Here is a 20,433-nt window from a genome sequence, read left to right as displayed (position 1 = left end):
TTCCTAGGAAGTTGGCTGAAAGACTGTATGTGTTGGCATGTAGATTAGATCATGATGGGTTTCTGCCATCACTGTTTTCAGTCAATGTTCCTTATTAACTACTACTTAAAGTACAAAATTGGGCAATTCCCCTTTGTAATACTTTTCCAGTGTTTTCCATGAGTTAAAAATTGTGGTTTCTTCAGCCTTCTCAGCAAGGTCCATCTGCTGACACCTATTTGTAGCCTAGGATGCAATGGGAAAGTGGGGGGATGCCAGTATCCCTCCTACAGAGGCCCTTAGGGGCTGGTTGGTGATCATAGCAATTTTGTTCAAGGTATGCCTTGGGTCACTTTGACACCTCAGGAACTTCTGATATATCCTGCACGTGGGATGCCATCTGGGAGGTGGGGGTGATTTTCGTTTTAATGGACCGTCTCTGCTTTTCTCTCTCTAGAAAGAGGATGGGAGCTTCTCATCAGTCCCCAAACTCTCCCTTGGGATGCCTTTTCAACCCACTGGAAACAATTTGGGTTGCAAAATTTAGGAAAGGACTGATGTCCCATAACATTGCATGACCTTAGTAGAATCTAGCAGTTAGATTTCTTCTGCAGAAAACAGGGTCAATGGACGGAGGTACCTGAGGTCTAGGCCTTCACAGCTTTAAGGACCCGAACCAAAAGGCCTCTTATAGAATGTATTTTCCCAAATGCGTGTGGCTAGTAAACTCCCTCCTGGCATAGTGGATGTCCTAACAGGCCTCCTGATGGAACTCAGGTGCTAGAAGAAACACAGACAATCCCTGACAAAGGGCATGCTGACTCTTTCTCTCTGTTCCTCCACCTAATAGATGTGGGAGGCTCTCCCTCACTCATTTCCTGAGTTAATGACTATATGTGGAGCCAACTGTGGTTAGTCTACCTTGGGCAGGGACTTAAAAAATATTCCCTTTAGGCAAATATTCCCTTTAGGCAGCTGCCTAAAGTCCCTTTGTTTCGGGGAAACCCCCTGTCTTCTCTAGCCTGACATAGATTCCTTTATTTCCACTTTGGTGGAAAACAAACAAACAAACATGGGGTCTCCTCTTTTAGAGCTGACAAGGTTTAGAACCAGGAATTGTCTTTCTCTGCTGTTCTGGCACTTTACCTCTTCTTCCCCCCTCTCCCCTTCTTCCTGTTTCTGCATCACCTTCCATGGGATGTACATAACTGGCTTCTATACCACCCTCCCACCCTTGATGTCAAGGAGCAATGAGCACCCCCTTGGATCGCCCACTTCAGATTGCCCCACTGGTGTCCCAGGTAAAATGTGACAATGGGGAACAAATTGTCCTTTAAGCAAACGCAGGTGGAATGTTGTTTGTGGTTAAGCTTATTTAAGTTTGTTGGTTTAACTAAGACAGACATGTGTTATGAGTTATCAGAATTAAATATAAAACTTTTTTTTCTACCAATGTTTCCTAAAGGTCAAATGAACTCATGTTGTCTCTGTTGCAATTTGTTAGCAACAAGATGACTTAAAATAAAGGGTAATTTTGTGTATCTCAAAGTTTTCATGGATGATTGTTAAGATAGCTTTCAAAGTTTGGTAATCTGACACTTGGATAAATGGGATTGAATTCATTGGATATCTAGGTCTTTTCCAAATAGAATGGAGTGCTAAAGCATTGATTACTGAATGTAGATTTGTGCTTTTGACTTCTTATTGCAGAGAAACTAAGAACATTTGGGTCTATTGCAAAACATGGTTTGTGATTAATTGATTCATAAATTTGCCTTCTAAAGATTCTGGTGTAACAGTTTACAGTTGGGTATACTTAGTCTCTGCTGGAGACTAACGTTTCTAAGAGTCAAAATTCTGCTAAACATAATGAGGACTGATGGAAATAAGAATAGCAACTGTATATGTAAAAAAGTAGGAATGTGTAAAAAAGAGAGAAAAAAGGAAATAAATTTTTTATTGCAGGTAAAAGAAAATAGTTTTGTCCTAAATGAGACTGGTTTGGAGAAAAATGGCTTGGGGAAAAATCTGAATGAAACAGAAAGTTGTAGAAGGTTCATGAAGGGAAATCTTTGGAAAGGAATTTTACATGTGGTTGGATAGACTAAGTTGCAAAGAATGGGTTTTTAAAAGTACACTTGTATAAGGTTGAAATTCTGCTTTTCTCTCTGTTAAAAGACAATTTTTTTTGGATTGTTAGGCTCTTGATAAAATAATGTACAAAGGATTGTTTTCTCTTTTGACTTCTGGGAAAACGACAGCTGTAGGTTATGTCTTTATCAGGTCTTTGACCACTTAGTTAAAACTTCTCGCTGTTAAAGGACCTAGATTTTGCTAACAGCAATATAAGCCTACATATTTGCTTTTGGAATCTCTTATTGCCATCTTGGTTAAATAAATACTTTAAAGCATTAAGATTTGTAATGATCGGAATCCCATTTCAAATGTGCTCTATCACTTTCTAAGGTTTAACAAATGACCCAGGATTTCAATTGTAAAGAAAGTCTTTTTGATCAAGGAGGACTTTTTATTCGGTATGTTAAGTGAAGACCCTGTTGAATCGTCATAAACTTTAGGTGATATTGTTTGGGTAAATGCTGGAACTGTTCAAATGTATGTGCAATTCCTAAATCTCTAAATGAATATGCAAAACATATCCTTCTTAAACCTGATCTGACAGTTACTAGAAACCCAACCCATATAAACACAAAACACCTGGTTTATTTAAAGATTTAAAGTCCAATACAACAGGGGATTTAACTCCAAAATGAAAGAGCCCCTACTGGGTCATATCATGTACTTCTACTGCAAAAAAATTTAGAGGGGCACACTTCATGTGCTCTTATATCTAAAATAAAACCTGTACCCTCTACAGGGGAAATCAATGAGCAAACTAATGTGCCTTTTTATTCCTGTGAACCTGTGGAAAATCTCAAACTTCTCTTAGGATGGTTGTACCTTTCTTTTTCATCTTCCTTTCTCAATTTCTACTAACAGTTCCTTCTTACAATGGGCCTTTCACAAGGATCACCACAGACATTTGAGTTACAAACCAGAAAGATCAATCTGATTTCTACTGCCTGCTCCCACAAGCATTCAAACCTAACATGTAAAATTCGTGCTGGCAGCACTGGGAGACACTGGGTTTGTAATCTGCTCTAAGCATTAACCTGCATTTTTCTTGTTTCTATAAAAGTATCTCTTATTAATTACCTGCTGGCTTACTAAACAAAACTAATACACCACGTGTTACACAGTTAAGGCCTTAAATGACTCTCAAAATAACATTATATTACTAAACACTAAAATAACCCAAATGGATAAAACACTTCTACAAAACACACAGAATGGTGTTAGATGTTTTGAGTGCTGCACAAGGTGGAACTTATATTCTCATAAGAACAAAACGGTGTGTATAAATTCTGGAGTACTTCAAAAATATTTCTGGATTTCTAACTAACATGAATACTCAAACTGTCACATTAAATAACCCCTCTTTTTCCTTTAGTGATTGGTTAAACTCTTGGGCTGGAGGATTTTTGTTAGCTACCATAGGACTTTTCACTTGAGCTAAGCTTTCTAGTTATTCTACTTATGTTTTGCTGTTTTCTCCCATGTCTCTCTGCCTGGTACCAAGACTCCATCACTACAATAACTTCAAGCCAAGAGATGATCCTTTCTACTCACGGAGGTTAATACACATTATCCACCTTGGGTTCAGCTGTCTCACCTTAATTACCATTTTTGTTCTCTGACAGGCCAATACTGACCCATAGGTAGGGATGACTCTATGCCCCCACTCAGCAGGAAGAAGCTACAAAAAATGAGACCTTCTACCTTCAACAACCTTAAATATTTAAGGTCAAAATTGCTCAGGGGGGATATGATGAGGAAGTGTGGGGCAAGCTGAGGGCAAAACAGGCTGGCACATCCTCCTCTACCACCACCCCAAGTAGAATATGTGTGATATTCAAAGACTTCTGAGGGCTCAAGAACAGAGAAAAGGTGTTTAAGTGCTTGCCATGGTGATGGGGGAGTAAGACAAATGAAAAATTAAATGCCTTTACTGCATTTACAAGTCCTTGAAACCAGCAGAGTGACCTCCCTCTAGGATCTCAGCTGCTTCGATGATGACACTTTGCTAGGGGCAAAGAGAACCTTAGCTCAACCTTATCCCAACCTTGAGGGTCCTGTAAGTCTACTTCCTTCTCTCAACTGCCCCAAGATATATGCTGGCAATCATATTCCAAGCTTATGGCCCCTGATATGCATCTGAAGAGTCTCATGATTGAAATTTTATTCAATGGTGATAAGTGGCATTTGCTACCAACAGTGAGCCCCCCTCAAATTCCTGGAAACCTTGCTTCCAAAATACCTTAGAGACTTACTCTATTCCTGACCCCCTTCCAACCTAAGGGTATATAATCAGTTAAACATCACAACCCCAATGCAGGTCTTCCTGCCCATTGGTCCTGTCCCTGTGCTTTAACAAAATCAATTTTTTTCCCACCAACGACGTCTTCCATAAATCTTTCTTGGCCGTCGGCTCAGTGCCACCCCACCAACACCCCAAAACTTCATCAGTATACATTCTAGACTATCGCACAAATATTTCTGGATTTCTAAATTACCAGAATACTCAAATTGGTGCTTTAAAGAATTTCTCCGTTCCTTTCATGATTGGTTAAACTCCTGGACTTGAGGATTTCCATCAATTACCAAAGGGCATTTATTTGGGCTGTTCTTGTTATTCTAATTACATTTGGCTGTTTTCTCCCCTGTCTCTCTGCCTGGTGACAAGACTCCATCACTACAATAACTTCAAGCCAACAAATGATCTTTTCTACTCAAGGAGGTTCATATTCATTGTCCATCTTAGACCCAGCTGTCTCTGCCTTCTGTAACTCTTCTATATGTTCCCCAACTGATCAATATTGACTCATAGGTAGGGACATCTCTATTCCCTTACTGAGCAAGAAGAAGCTACAGAAGATGAAACCTTCCACCTCCAACTACCTTAAAGATGTAAGGGTCAGAATTGTTTATGGGGGATATGATGAGGGAGCATAAGACAAGCTGAGGGCAAAGTACAAGCTAGCATTACCCCTCCCCACCCCAGGTGGGATGTGTGTGACATTTCTCAGGCACTCCTGGCTGCCCAAGAACAAAGGAAAGGAAAGAAAACAAATGGTTAACTGATAGAGATCACAGTCATGTAGGAAATGACTCCCCATCAGTTTACAAATATCTTAGTAAATTAAAAGAAACAGGCAATCTTATCAATAGTCTAACAACCAGAAACCTATGGACTCAGTTTCCTGGAGTCCCAACATCACCCCTCATAGTATTTTGGGGGAAGAAAGGCAAGAAGGAAATGTCAGGTAACATTAAATTTCCTGATACCCTGCAGCTTATTGACAAATACTTGAGGCTGGCAGAGAAGAACATTTCACCAGGAACTCCCTACTGTCTTAATATTGATGTTTGCTAGAGGGAAAAAACCTCAGCTTGACAACAGCTAAGCCTCCAGTATTCTGTAAATCTTCTTTATCATATGAAAATCTCCAAAAACTTCCCTTGACTTTACCTCCTCCAAAGCCAGAGTATATAACCAGACACTCTTCACAACCCCAGAGCAGCTCTTTCTGCCCATGGGTCCTGCCCCATACTTTAATAAAATCACTTTTTTTGCACCAAAACATCTTTAAGAATTCTTTCTCTGTCCTTTGCTCCAGACCCTGCACCATAGCCCTAAAACTTCATCACTGGTGAAGTGGGGGTGACAGCACATTGACCCCCCAACCCTCTCCAGCTGCCTGGCCCTGGCTGGGCCTTTGCCATTGGGCTTGCTGCAGATGGCTGGACGCGAGTGTGAGATGTGCCCCCTCAGTATGCTAGGAGGCAGGGGCAAGTGAGGGCAGCTGCTGGTCTGGGGCTGGTCCTGGAGTTGGGAGCTAGAAGTATTCAGTCAGAGCTGGACACTGCTTCTGTGGCCTCCATCCCTTGCTGGGGACCACGTTTCCTGGGAGTGATGCTAATAGGAGCCTGCCCTTTGATTTTTTTCCCTCTCAGAGAGCCCAGAGGTCAAGGAGCACAGAGTGAGGACCAGGGGACATGTGTTTATTTAGCAAGAAGGGAGGGGGTTCATGAGCAGGTCAGCCTGGGGAGCAGCTGGTGGGCTGTGCATTGAGAAGGGTCTCCTGGCTCTCTCAGTGGTGTCCAGGTTGGTGGTGACAGCTGGGCACTGCCCTGGGCAGAGGTCAACGTGAAGAGGATGTGGTGGAGAGAGCCAGAGGGCACCAGAGAGGGAGTCAGGGCAATAAAGAGGACAGCAGTGCTGGGAAGGTTGGACAAAGGCAGACCTGGGACCCCCTCCCAGCTGCACCCTGGCTCCCATCAGCCCCCACTCCAACCATACTTACCACACACTTGCTCACTCATCCATGCACTCATCTGTGTGGGACAGAGTGGTCAGCATGGGCGGGGGTGTGTGTGGGATCCCTGACCTCCAGGACCCCTGCACTGCCCCTGGGCTACCCTGGGCCTCAGCCTAGTCTAGCCACAGAAGCTCTGGGGGTTCCCTTCGTGGATGGTACAGCAGAAGGCTGGATGATGGAGCAGGGACTGGGGGAGAGGCCTGAGGACAAGCAGACCTGGGTGACACCCGTTCTTCAAAGGAGGAAGGTGAGGCCCAGCCAAGTTCCTGCTTGGGCACCAAGCCTTCTGCCTGTTTACCTGCTGAGTCCTGACAGACCCTCAGGCTTTGGGAAGCACCTGCCCAGGCCAGGCTGCCTGAAGACAAGGGCTCCTCCCAAGTAGGTAGTGAGGCAGCCCCAGGGCAAAGGGGGAGGTGGCCAGGCAAGGAGACTGAGGAAGCTTCGCCCCATGCCTGCAATTCTCATGTGGGCAGGCCCAAGCTAGGGTGAGGGAGGAACACTAGGGGCCCAGAACCCTGATTGTGGCAGGGTCTTCCTGAAACCAAAGTGGATCCTGAGACTCCAGTGACCATGGCAGGGGTCTGCATCCCTCCTCTCCCCCCTTCCATAGTGAGGCAACATCAGGCCTGGACAGTTCCCATACGGCCCTCTCCTCTCTCCACCTGGTGATTACCAATGGGGATAGCGAAGATTATGTGGTGATCTGTGAGGCCCAAGGATTTGGCGAAGGTGATGAAGTTTTCCTTCAGCTCAGGGGTCAGCATCTTGGTCCTCCCTGTGGCCAGGATGGCTGGTGAATGGCTGGTGAAAGCTCCATAAATATTGTGGAACCCATGAACCATGCCTCAGACCCCTTCCTCCTGAGGGGTTCTGTGGAAAGACCCCTCTCCTGCCTCCCAGATCTGGGGTGAAGGGCACATTGGGGGCTGGGTGTCACGGACCTCTTCTCCTCCAACATGACCAAGATCCTGGTTCCAGGAGGGGCAAGACTCACCATAAAGGGTGATCTTGAAGTACTCCTGGTGTTTGTAAATTTTCTTGAAGAACACCATGGCAAACTGGACGTAGTCTGTGGCTGCCACTCGTAAAATGTACCTCTGGATTCCAGTGTATCCTGTATGGTGGATGGTGAGATCTCAGTCTGCCCTAACTGGGCAGAGGGAGCTATTGATTCTTCTCCCGTCTCCACAGGATTGCTTCTGTGTGGGGTAACAGGGAGGTTCATGCCCCTGAGGACCCACCCCATTCAGGACTCACGCTCAATGTTGCCCAGGGTGAATTGGCCTCGCCACAAAGTTGGGATGAAAGTTCTGAGCCAGTGGTCACAGGTCTGGTTCCTGTGGAAGCAAAAGATGGGTGGGTGAGAGGGTGATAGCCCACCCTCCCACAGCAGTAGGCTTGCACCCCACCCCAGAGATGTGCCTGGCTGTTCCCCACTGACCCATCCCTGCCTGTCCTTGACTACTGTGCTCTTACCCACCTGACCTGCTCAGACTCTCCCTCCACACCTCCTGTCCTTCTTTCTTTGGAGCTGTTTCCCCTTGGTAGTCTTCCCACCATACTGTCCCCGCCAACCAAGGCATTTGTCCCCTATTCTTTTTTTTTTTTTTTTTTTTTTTTTTTTTAGATTTTCATTAGTTTTTGAGAGAGAGTGCACGTGCATGAGCAGGGAAGGGCAGAGAGAGGGGGAAACAGAATCCAAAGCAGGTTCCAGGCTCTGAGCTGTCAGCACAGAGTCCAACGTGGAGCTCAGACCCACAAGCCATGATCATGACCTGAGACAATGTCATACTCTTAAACAACTGAGCCACCCAGGCTCCCCTGTCCCCTATTCTTATCTTGTGGGCTCCTGCTTTAAACTCTCCTGGGGGAATCACCATTGAGACTCCAGTCTGCTGGATGCCAAGACTCCCTTAGCTGTTGGACCAAACCTAACCTCTCACCTGCATCCCATCTCCCCTGGCACCTCAGAGCCAATCTCTCCACACCTGCCCTTCTTCTGCTCCTTCCATGACAGAGGCTCTAGCCCCATCCCCAAGTGCCAGAGCCAGAAACCCAGGGGTGCTGCATAATCCTTGACTCCCCTCTCTAGGTCCTAATCTGCCCCTGATCTGGTCATCTTCCACCTATGACTGATCAGCCTCCTGGGCTGCACACCATCATTCCTCTTCCTGCTGCAGCCACACCCGCTCCTCACCAGTACCTGACACCCCCGCCACTGTGGTCACCCTCCTCTCCAGACCACTCATCAGCTCCTGCTCAGGGCAGCCATGCAATGGCCTGCTGTTTCTTGAAGTGGCTCTCTCTGACTCAGTCCAGCAGTCCTGCCATGAAGGTCCCAGGCCTCCTTCTGACGCAGGTTGGTTCCTCAAGGCCCATCCCACAGACCACCTCCCTGGAAGCTCTTGACAAAGCCCTAGGTGGGATCCCAGGCTGGATCCAGTGACCCTCCTCCCATTCTAAGACACCTATTCTTTCTTTCTCTTGTTTCCTGATGACAGTCTGTGTCCATCCGCAGAACTGTCGTGTGTCTGTGCTGAAGTGACCACGAAATGTTGATCTAGTGAATGAGAGAAGATATAAATACAGGGATCCAGTACCCAGCGGTAGGATGAATGATCATCTTTCAGCTTTGGTTGCCGCTCAGCTATGTCATCAGTCTGCCTCCTGGACCCCCACGGCAGCCCTATAGGCCCCCCATGTTCCTGTAGGAGGTGGTGGTACTCACCAGGCCAGGGTAGAGGTGGCATTGTAGCTGTTGTCTTCATTTAGCTCGTAAGTGGTGGAGTAAATCTTAAACTGGCCGTGTTTTTCTTTATTAAATTCATTCCCTGCCAGTCCTAAGACATACCATTTTCCCTGGAACTACAATGGGGGCTGATGATAGGCAGAGCCAGGAGCAGCCCCAGGGGGCCCTCCTGCTCCATCCCTGTAGGCATCTCTAGGCAGCCTAGGCCTCAACCAGAAGCCCCTCTAACTGGGCTGCTGGGACCCAGACTGGCCACACAGGCTGGGCTGAAGAAGCTAGCTGGAGCTGGAGCTATCTGGCCAGGGGAGAGCTCTTAGTGTGTCAGGGACAGGGTGACACTTGGCAAGTGGCCAGATGGCATCCCTGAGCCTCAGTTTCTTCATCATGTAGAGGCCCTGAAGATGATCCCATCTTGCATGGACTGCGGGGATTATGGAAGAGAGTGTGGACCAACATAGTTGTGCTCAGCTGACCCTCTTGTCAGCAAGGTTGGGTGGGGATGGGGTCATGGGGTGTGCCTTCCATCAGGGGACCCGAGGGTAGACTGAGCTAAAGCCTGAGCCCATCCTGCCTCTCCTCCCCTCTGTTCACACTCTTCTCAGGGCCTGCCTGCAGCTGCCCCTCGTGCCCCTTACCTGCTCATCCTGGAAGTCAGGCTGCAGAGGGACCCTGCGCAGAGGCGGGGCTGGGATCAGGTTTGGGGTGGAGTCCTGGGCCTGGGTCTGCAAGGCCCCCAGCAAGACAAGGCCCAGCCACAGGAGACCTAAGGCCATGACTTCAGGGCCAAGGAAGCTGGCACCACTCCGGATATCAGCTGAAAGAGGAGGTGAGTGAGGAGGCTTCTGGGGGGATGCTATTTATGGTCTCTGTGGCCAATGGCTCACCCCAGGGTGGAATGACTTATCCTTTACCAAATCCAGGAAGGGTGAGGCAATTGTCAGCAACTCATGCTGAAGATCATGGCAAGCTTTCTGCCCTTCCCCCAGGTCAGGATTATGCAAGATGAGGGGCAGGAAGGTCCAGGAGGCTGGAGGATGCCTTCCCCATATCTTCACATCTCTGGCAAGGACACTGAAACCCTCCACACTCTCTTCTCTCTGGTTAGTACTGTGTGAGGACAAGGGTCTCTGATCTGGACCGGCTGTCATCTCTGACCTCCAGAAGCCTCTCAGTTGGGGCCAAGTGCAGGGTGGGGTAACTGGGGTGGTACCCCTTTTTTGTATCTGATGAAAGCGGAGAATGCCTCATATCAACAGAGCCCATGCTGCTTTGTGGTTCTCCAAAGGGACAAGGAAAGGAGGGGAGGTGAAAGAGGAGGTTCCCGGCAGGGAAAGACAGAGTGTACCCTGTGCTGCTCTTGGAGCCCAGACACTGTCCCCCATAGGGACCCAACCAGGCCCTGGCACAGGGTGAGACACCCTTCCCCTCCCCCATCTCCAAAGGTGGACTGGAGAGTGTTCCTGATGAGGGAGCACAAGGCAGGCTGAGGGCAGAGCACATGCCAGCATGCTCCCTGAGCTCCAGGTGGGATCTGTGTGATATTCCTCAGGCACCCCAGGCTGCCCAAGAACAAAGGAAAGGAAAGAATACAAATGGTTAACTGATGGAGATCACAATCTGGCAGGATGTGAGTCTCCATCAGTGTACCTATGTCCTAGTAAATTAGGAGAAAAAGGGAATCTTATCAAAAGCCTAATCTCCAGAAGCCTATATTTGGTTTCCAGGAGCCCTATTGTCACCCCTCCTCCCCCACCAGTGATATGGGCAACAAAGGCAAGAAGGAAATGGCACATGGCATTAAATTTCATTATTACCTATTGACAATTCTTTAAGAAAATATAGAGTATCCCATTTCTCCAGGAACTCCTTACTGTCTTAATGTTAATGCTTTGCTAGAGGTGAAAACAACTTTAGCCTGACAACAGTTAGGCCTCTAGTAATGTGCGAGTCTTCTTGAACATATGAAAATCCCTCTAGAAACTTCCTCTTAACTTTATCTCCCCCAACCCCATGGTATATTGTTACAGAACCAGGCTGGAACGCTGGTGGAAAAACCAAGTGGCACTCGGAGATCTTGGTGGATCAAAGATTTATTTAACAACTGCGGTCTCGGAGGAGACTGTTCCTCCAAAGATCTGAGCCCTGAATGCCAGTGGGGAGGGCAATTTATAGTTATCAGCCTCCATATTTGTGTGTGTGTGTGTGGGGGGGGGTGTTTTGCACACAGTAAACGAAAGAAGAAGAACCGGGAGGAGGGGTCTGTAAGCTAGAGACCAGAGTTTGTTTTCGCTCCATTGGCCATCTTTGGCATACTTTATTCACTTCTCCAACATTCCCCCCTTGATGCCTTTAAAAAAAAACTTTTAGTAGGCATCACCTTTCAGTTTTACAGGTTGGTACTCTTAGAAGGCTAAGATGTGTGCAGTAGTTTGGTGAGCAACAGTGTTTTCAATAAAATGTACCACAGCATTCAGTATACAGGGGCCGATGGATACAAGTAAAATTATGGAGAGGAGGGGCCCCGCCAGGGCAGGAAGCCAGGATGCCCAATCCGTGAGATCCCATCCTTTCCATTGATTGATACTTTTCTGTTGTCTATGTTGAATTCTTTCCTTGAGTTCCTGAACCTTAGTTGTAACTATTCCTGACTGGTTTATGAAATAGCAACATTCTTCCCCCAGAAAGATGCAAGTCCCTCCTTTTTCTAAAGTGAGGAGGTCGAGGGCTTGCCTATTTTGGAGGGTCACTGCCGCCAGAAAGTTTATTTGGCTTTGTAAGTTTACCAGAGAATCTGCCACCCGTTCCATGTCTTCATTTATCTCTTGAGATAGTCTATGGTACAGTCCTACGGATGAACCTGTGCCCCTTATTCTGGTTCCTATTCCTGTCGCAATTCCTGCGCCTACCAGAACGGGTAGCAGGATTGCCCGTTTAGCCAGGAACTTGGGGCTAAAGGCTGTTAGGAGCTGATCTTCAGTGTACACGGATATCTCTGGGGTAAGGAAGAGGAAATAACATCTGAGTCCAGTTGGCCTCTAAGCATCGGTAGGCTGAATTAGAGGTCAAAGGGATAGGAGTGGCTAAGTAAGCCCTCCGGCTGAGCGGCAAGCACATCCAGCAGGTTTGGGTGTGATTATCTATTTTATGGAGGAGTTGTAGAGTAGTGTTGGCCCAACGCTGGAGTGGGGAATTGGTAAGCATCTGATTGAGGGCTGAAAGGTCAAACCTTGGTAGGCTGTCAGGGGAGTGGTCACCTTTATGGCTTATATTACCCTGTCCTGGGTATCCTTTATAACTTTTTGAAGGGCCCTGTCTGGCATCCCTCCTCCGTCTGAGATCCCTCATTGAGGAAGGTAAGTGTAGCAAGCTCGCTTCCCTCTCTGGAGGCCCTTGTTGTGACATGGGTCCCTGACATTTTGGGTTATCTCTACGGTCCAATACTTAGTCCTTGGGGCACTGGGTGACTGACAGAGAGTGGGTGTTTTTCCCTTGTAGCAATCTTTGTGGAGGGAGGTGAAGGTGCTGAACGCCCTTGACCCCCTTATTTTTATATAACAATCCTGGGGGCAAAGTGGGTAAGCGGCAGTTGTGAGGGTGAGAGGTTATCATAATATACAGGCAATACTTAATGCCCCTCCCATCCAGAGGAGGTATGTGAGTCCCGGCATGGATCTTTTTTTTTTTTAATTTTTTAATGTTTATTTATTTTTGAGAGAGAGCATGAGCGGGGGGCGGGGGGGCAGAGAGAGACAGAGACACAGAATCCAAAGTAGACTCCAGGCTCTGAGCTGTCAGCACAGAGCCTGTTGTGGGGCTCAAACTCATGAACCGTGAGATCATGACCTGAGCTGAGGTCAGCTACTTAACCAACTGAACCATCCAGGCGCCCCTGGCATGCATCTTTTGTCCCATGTCCACCTTGTTAGTGCAGTCTCTATCAGCCCAACAGTAAGAAGTAAGATCAGGGCTATGACACTAGTAAGGGGCAAGGGCTAGCAGAGTTGCATCCAAACCCCCCAGCTAGGTTCACATGTTGATTCCTCAAGCTTCTGCCATGCGCAGGCCAGCCATCTTCCGGGTGTGGCTGGAGCAGGGCTGGAGGTCTCAGGGGCCAATTTCCCTTTTGAGGGTCAGTTTAAGTAGGTTGACTGGATCTGGATCACTTCACCAGGTTGTGGGTTCTTCTGAGTTGGCCTTCTTAATTCTGGAGTGATGGACCCATGGGGCAATACCTGAAACTTTAAGGCTGTAGGAGTTGTTAGAATGACAGTATGAGCCCAGTCCACCGTGGTCTAAGAGTTTCCCTCTTCCAATCTGTGCACACAGAGTCTCCTGGTTGAAAGAGGTGAACGGGGGTCCCTAAGGAAATTGGGGCCCTCTCTATGGTGTATCTCTGTAACTTATTTAGGACTGCCCCCAAGGTCTGGAGCTATTCTCTTATTCTTTTGTCTCCAATCTGGTGTAGGTATCCTGGGAGTTTTCCTAAACATGGGGAGGGGGTCGCTCATAAAATAACTCAAAAGAGGAGAATCTTAGTGCCCCAGGTGTGCATCAGGCACACAGGAGGGCCAGCGGCAGTAAATCTGGCCATGGGAGATTAGTCTCTTGGTGGAACTTAGCCAGGGTTTCCTTGAGGGTGCGATTCATCCACTCTACTTTCCCTGAGCTCTGGGGTCAGTAAGCAGTGTGCAGTTTCCAGGTAATGTTGAGGGACTTTGTTAGGGTTTGTATAATGTCTGCCACAAATGCAGGCCTGTTATCACTGTGTATGGTTAAGGGTAGACCAAATCGAGGCGCAATCTCCCATAGAAGAGCTTTGGCCACCTCGCGGCTTCATTCCATTCTGGTCAGGAATGCGACGACCCATCCTGAATATGTGCAGATTATTACAAGGAGGTACCTGAACCCTTTATCTGGTTGTATGTCAGTAAAGTCCACCTCTAAGTCTTTGAAAGGGGTGACCCCCATCTTTTGCGTGCCAGGCAGGGGCCATGGGGCAGACCAAGCATTGTTTTTGGCACATGTTACACATTATTCACTGACGCCTGGCATAATACCAGCAGCTGGCTGATATAGTAGTTCTTTTTGAGGAGGGCCTCTAGTGCAGTTTTCCCTAGGTGTGTGAGTTGGTGATATTCCTTGACTAGGTGTTTTCCCATAGATGACAGGACAAAGATGTGTCCATTTGGCATGACCCACCATCCCTCTTTGCTTAGTGTGCCCCCTTCTGTCGAGGCCCAACTTCTTTCATTGTTTGTGTACCGGGGCGGGGAGGCTTCCCTGTGGGGCGCAAGAGTCATAGTGTAGGTAGAAGCTTCGCCTGGGTCACCACAGGTGGCCGCTCTGGCTGTTTTGTCGGCCAGGCGATTTCCTTGGTTATGGGGTTGTCTCCTTTCTGATGTCCCTTACAGTGTAGGATAGCTACCTTGTCTGGCAGCCATACAACCTCAAGAAGCTTTAGTATTTCTTCCTTGTTTTTGATAGTTTGCAGCAGTAAGGAGGCCTCTTTCTTTATAGATGGCCCCGTGTACATGCACAGTAGTGAAGGCATACTGGGAATCAGTGTAGATGTTAAATCATTTACCTTTGCTAAGGATGAGGGCTCGGGTTAAGGCATACAGTTCAGCTCGTTGTGCTGACCATCCTTCCAGCAAGTCCTTGGCTTCCAGAACTTCGGTGGTTGTGGTTACCACATATCCTGCTCTTCGGTTGCTCTCTTGTAAATGCTGTTCCCATGGCTGAACAGAGTGATTTCTGGGCCTGTCATAGCCTGGTCTTGGAGGTCCAGGCGGCTGGTGTAGACTTCATCCACTACTTCGGAACAGTCATGGTCGGGTTCTCCCTCCTCCGTGGGAAGGAAGGTGGCCAGGTTTAGTGTTCTTACTGTTTTGAGAGTGACACTTGGGTTTTCATAGAGAAGGCCTTGGTATTGTGTCAGCCGAGAATTGGAGAGGAAACGATATCCTTGGGTGCTCATGAGGGACATGACCGCGTGTGGGACCTTAACATTAAGTGTTTGTCCCAGTGTGAGTTTGTCTGCCTCCTTGATGAGCAGGACTGTGGCTGCCAGAGCTCTGAGGCACAGTGGCCATCCTGCAGCCACGGGATCAAGTTTTTTTGACAGGTAGGCCACTGGCCATTGCAAAGGCCCCATGCTCTAAGTGAGCACTCCAAGGGCTATTTTGTCCTTTTCATTTACGAAGCTGTTAAAGGGCCTTTCTATGTCAGGCAAACCCAGGGCTGGGGCTTGTCCCAGAGCCAACTTTATTTCTGTGAAAGCAGCCCTTGCCTCCTCAGTCCATGCGAGGGGCTCCCGGTCTGTTCCTCCCAACAGGTCCTAGAGGGGCCTCGCTCTGGCTGAGAATCTGGGAATCCAAATGCAACAGAACCCTGCGGCCCCTAAAAATTCACTCAAGCCTCGTTTTGTTTGGGGCTGTGGCAGTGTGGTGATAACTTTCTTCCTTTCCGGTCCTAGTTCTCTTTTTCCTTTTGTGAGGAGGAAGCCTAAGTATCAGACCTGCTGCTGACAAATCTGTGCCTTTTTCCAACGCCCAGTACCCCAAGTAGGATAGGAGCTGCAGGAGAGCCTTGGTACCTTTCAGTCTTCTTGGGTATCACTGGCAAGGAGGTAGTCTACATATTGGAGGAGGACACACCCTGTGGTTTCTCTCGGAAAGTTGGTGAGGTCTGCAGTTAGTGCTTCCCCAAAAAGAGTGGGCAAGTTCTTGAAACCTTGGGGAAGTCGTGTCCAGGTCAGCTGCATCTGGCGCCCTGTAACGGGCTCAGTTCATTCAAAGGCAAACAATGGTTGACTTTGAGGAGCCAGGTGAAGGCAGAAGAAAGCATCCTTTAGGTTGAGGCATGTAAACCATCTGGCTGAGTCTGGAATTTGGCTGAGGAGAGTATACGGGTTTGGAACCACTGGGTGTAAGGAAACAGTCACTTTGTTAATGGCCCTCAAATCCTGTACTGGTCGGTATCCTCCTCCTGGCTTCTTGACTGGCAAGAGCGGGGTATTCCAAGCTGACTGGCACTCAACTAGAATACCTGCTTCTCTGAGCTTGGTCAGGTGCTCTTATATACTCATTCTAGCCTCGAGTGGAAGGGGGTAGTGCCTTTGTCTCTGAGGTTGGGCTCTGGGGGTCAGGTCAACAATGATGGGGGCCTGACTCTAAGCTAGTCCAGGCGGGTTATCTTCAGCCCATATGGAGGGGAATGTAAGCCTGAATTCTGAGGGGCTACAGGGTAGGGCCTGGGTGCAGAATAGTCTCCATTCTTCTTCCCTTGGCAGGGTAATCACCAAGACCCGGGTTTCCTTCTCCCTTGGGTTTAATTGGAGGCTAGTGTGTCCAGTGGGTTCAAAAGTTATCTGGGCCCCAAGTTTGGAGAGCAGATCCCAGCCCAGGAGAGGAATTGGGCAGTCAGGTAAGTAGAGGAACTCATGCCAGACCTTGTGACCCCCAAGTTCACATTGTTGAGCTTGACAGAAGGGCTGCTGGATCTCCCGTGTCCCAGTAGCCTCAAGTATGGTTGCTGTCTTTTGGCTTAAGGGCACCACCGGGGAAGTAACAATGGAGTATTCAGCCCCAGTGTCAACCATGACAGTTATTGTTCGCCCCCCTACCTTCATTTCGACCGTGGGCTCATGGGAGCCAAGCGAGAAAGAGCCCGGTCCCCCTTAGTCCGATTCTACCCCGGCCAGACCAACGAGGTTCTGGCCTCAAGGTTCTTCCCAATATCAGCTGGGTTTTGAGGGTCCCTTCCAATTCAGACATTCATTCTTCCAGTGTCCCTTCTCTTTGCAGTATGCACATTGGTCCTTTGCTAAGGGGGCTCTGGGCTTTCCCCCCCCTTTTTTTTTAAATTTTTTAAAATGTTTTTATTTATTTTTCAGACAGAGAGAGACAGAGCATGAACGGGGGAGGGGCAGAGAGAGAGGGAGACACAGAATCGGAAGCAGGCTCCAGGCTCTGAGCCATCAGCCCAGAGCCTGACGCGGGGCTCGAACTCACAGACTGCAAGATCGTGACCTGAGCTGAAGTTGGACGCTTAACTGACTGAGCCACCCAGGTGCCCCTGGGCTTTCCCCCTTTTGGTGGTTGGTGTCTTCCCATCTTTGCAGCATCTGTTTCTTTTAGTGCTGTTGTAAGAAGGGTGGCCTTCTTTTTTAGTCTTCTCTCCACTTCTCTTTCGGCTGTGACTTCTCTGTCATGAAAACATTATTGGTGACCTCTATCAGCTGAGTGATATTCATCCCAGCAAAGCACTCCAACGTCTGGAGTTTTCTTCTGATATCTGGGGCAGCCTGTGCCACAAAAGAGGTATTTACCATCTGTTGACTTTCTGGTGCCTCGGGGTCAAACAGGGTGTATACATGATATATTTTACATAATCTTTCTAGTAGTCTCTGGGAGACTCCCCAGGATGCTGTGTGACTGACGCTATTTTAGTCATGTTCATGGGCTTTTTGGCTCCAGGTCGGACTCCCCAAAGGAGGGCTTCCTGGTATCGTTGGATGTGGACCTGTCCTTCTTCTGTGGTGAAATCCCATGTTGGGCATTCTTCAGCCGCGGCAGCTTGAGCCCAGACATCAGGGTCATTGATCCCCAGAGGTGTGTGATCTTCTAGGTACTGTCGTGTTTTCTCTCATTCTTCTTCTTTTTTCTGTATTAAACAGAGTACGGAGTAACCATTGACAATCTTCTCAAGTTGGTCAGTGGGTCTGGAAGAGGGACTCCATCAAGTCGACTATTACTTGTGGCTTTCAGAGTATGATGGAGTGTTGTGTTTCCAATTGAGGAGGTCAGTTGTAGAGAAAGGTTAATAATACATCATGGAACGGCTGGGCTGGACTGTTCCATTCACATTCTCTTTCGGGCTCTCTTGTCTCCCTTACAGGCATTTGGAGAGCGTTAGGTCTGGGTCTGGGGCGCAGTCTGGCTGCTGGCCCCTGTGGGGGAGGGTTCTCTGAGTCTGAGAGGGGCAGGGAGATGGGAGGCAGGGCAGAGCAGCAGTGACTGCTGCCACTGTAGAGAGACAGACTGGGGAGGAGTTTCAAGCTCAGGGGGAAGGGGGAGGGAGCTTGAAGAGTTATAAGGAGGTGGAAAGACAATATCTTCCTCCATGTCTCCTTTAAATATTAGAGGAGCGGTGGGTCGCTTCTTTGGCTCCCTGGGTGAGCCTCCAGATAAAGTGGCTAAAACCTTTGCCTGGCTCTGTTTGCTAATGATGAATTGTACCCAAATTGGGGGATTTTGGGCAATTTCAAGCCAGAAGTTGATGTATGGAAGTTGATCAGGGTGGCGTAGGTTCCCAGTGACTATTAGCTAAACCCGCTGCACTATTTGAGCATCTAATGTCCCTTATGGGGGTCATCCTACACTAAATATGGGCCATTCTAGTTCACAAAAGGTCCTTAACTTCCTGGGTGTCATTTTCACCCCATAATTGACTGAAAATCCCTTTTTAAAATTTTTGAGCATGATCTCTAAAATCGTAGGCTTACGCTGTTTGATCCCTTATTAATTTCTTTCTCGTATTTGGTGTCACAAAGACAAAGGGAGGGTATCCCCTCAGATGAGAGGACCAATCAGATACCCCTCTGGTCGTGTTCCTGAGGGAAACTTTAGGAGAGGTTTGGCCGTAGCAGACTCAGCTTTGTGACTTGTGATAGGAATCTGATCCAATACCGCCCTAGACCTTATATTCTCACCACAACACAGGAGAGCCCATTCAGACTCTGTAGACTTTTGGGGACCTTAAGGGTGCCCGTCCATGGAGCCACAAACTCGAACTCGACTGGCAAGTCTGGCTGAGCCACACATTCTCTCTCTCTCTCTCTCTCTCTCTCTCTCTCTCTCTCTCATACACACACACACACACACACACACACACACCAGAGTCCATTACATTCCCTCCCACAAAATTTTCTACCTGTGAGACCTATTAAGGCCTCCAGGGATTGATGAGGTCCCTCTTCCACCCTTTTGGGTGGGCATGACTTCTTTGGGGCCCCGGCCTTACTGGTTCCAACATTGGGTCCAGGTCCTCACCTACCAGGTCTCTGAGTCTGGTGGGAAGAGTGGAGCGGGGACCAGCCTGAGGCAACCGAGCAGGAGACTGCCAAAATTCAAGCAGTGTGCTCACTCTTCCTTGCAATCCCTCATTCCGTCACCGCCTCGCTGTTCTCCCAAACCAGTGGCAACAATGGGCCAGTGCGGTTGGGTTTCCCGGGCAGGGAATCAAGTATGTTATGGAACCAGGCTGGAACACTGGCGGAAAAACCAAGCGGCACTCGGAGATCTTGGTGGATTGGAGATTTATTTAACACTGGTGGGCTCAGAGGAGACCGTTTCTCCAAAGATCTGAGCCCTGAATGCGAGTCAGGAGGGTAATTTATAGTTGTCAGCTTCCATATCTGTAGGGGTTTTCGCGCGTGCAGCAAACAAAGGAAGAAGAACCCGGAGGAGCCGTCTCTAAGCTAGAGACCAGAGTCTGTTTTAGCCCCATCAGCCATCTTTGGCGTACTTTATTCACTTCTCCAACAATATAACCAGTCACTCTTCACAACCCCAGTGTAGCTCTCTTTCTGCCCAAAAGTTCTGTCCCTGTGCTTTAACAAAATCACCTTTTGTGCACCAAAGATGTCTCAAGAATTCATTCTTGGTTGTGAGCTTTGAACCCCCATCATTCCAAAGCCCCATCATTTCCACCTTGAGTCAGCCCCTCCCCTCATCCATGCCCCATTGGTAGGGTGGACCCAGACCTCAGCTGACCCCTAAGGGACTTGGCCCCTCCTGTGGGCTCAGTGGACAGAAACTCCAAGCTGGGCCTGCCAATTGCAAATGAGACAGCTTGACAGAGTAGAGCTCTGAGGCTATAGTCCCAGCTCCATCCTGGAGGGGGTCAATGGGGGCCATGCATCTGCAGTGTGTGAAAAAGGGTGGGGGTGGTGGTCCCCAAATGGGGGCTCTCTACCCTTGCCACTCTGTATCTGAGAACTTTGGGTCACAGTGAGTGCAAGGACTCAGACTCGTCGTTGGGAGACTGCTGACATCACCTGCCATCTCTGGCCATAGTTTTGGACTGTGGAGCCCAGGGGCCTAAGCCTAGGTTCCAAAAGTGTTCCTGCCATGGCTGATCCTAGCTTTCTCTAGGAGGGAAGCAGTTTCCTCATGGGGGCTTGAGTGTCCATGGGAGGCAGTGATGGGTCCCAGCCACCGAGCCATGTCTCCTAGATGTCACCAAGAGGGCCGGAGCTGACCAAAG

At 48.4% G+C, this 20,433-nt stretch overlaps 1 protein-coding gene across 1 annotated transcript; it reads right to left on the bottom strand.

The window, feature by feature from the left end:
- Positions 1-6,082: 6,082 nt before the first annotated feature.
- Positions 6,083-10,036, bottom strand: LOC109250089 (neutrophil gelatinase-associated lipocalin-like). The gene is made up of 7 exons (XM_019420988.2): positions 9,801-10,036; positions 9,145-9,281; positions 7,674-7,753; positions 7,411-7,530; positions 7,090-7,191; positions 6,402-6,432; positions 6,083-6,228 (listed from the first exon to the last, which is right to left on the bottom strand). The coding sequence occupies exons 1-6, from the start codon at positions 9,936-9,938 to the stop codon at positions 6,413-6,415; spliced, it is 597 nt and encodes a 198-aa protein (XP_019276533.1). The 5' UTR covers positions 9,939-10,036; the 3' UTR covers positions 6,083-6,228; positions 6,402-6,412.
- Between the last annotated feature and the right edge of the window lie 10,397 nt (positions 10,037-20,433).

This window comes from Panthera pardus, unplaced genomic scaffold (assembly GCF_024362965.1).
Source record: "Panthera pardus isolate Hobbes unplaced genomic scaffold, ASM2436296v1 HiC_scaffold_20, whole genome shotgun sequence".
Lineage (NCBI taxonomy): Eukaryota > Metazoa > Chordata > Mammalia > Carnivora > Felidae > Panthera > Panthera pardus.
Note: the sequence above shows the minus strand (reverse complement) of the source record. Positions and strands in the feature narration are given on the sequence as shown.

What these genes read in the sequence shown, in the direction of transcription:
- LOC109250089 (XM_019420988.2), bottom strand. Translation starts at nt 9,938, where the DNA reads ATGGCCTTAGGTCTCCTGTGGCTGGGCCTTGTCTTGCTGGGGGCCTTG. An exon ending in CACCCTGGGCAACATTGAGC is followed by an intron (nt 7,531 to 7,673) that starts GTGAGTCCTGAA and finishes TCCACCATACAG; the next exon opens with GATACACTGGAATCCAGAGG. An exon ending in AATCTTCGCTATCCCCATTG is followed by an intron (nt 6,433 to 7,089) that starts GTAATCACCAGG and finishes TGTCCCACACAG; the next exon opens with ATGAGTGCATGGATGAGTGA.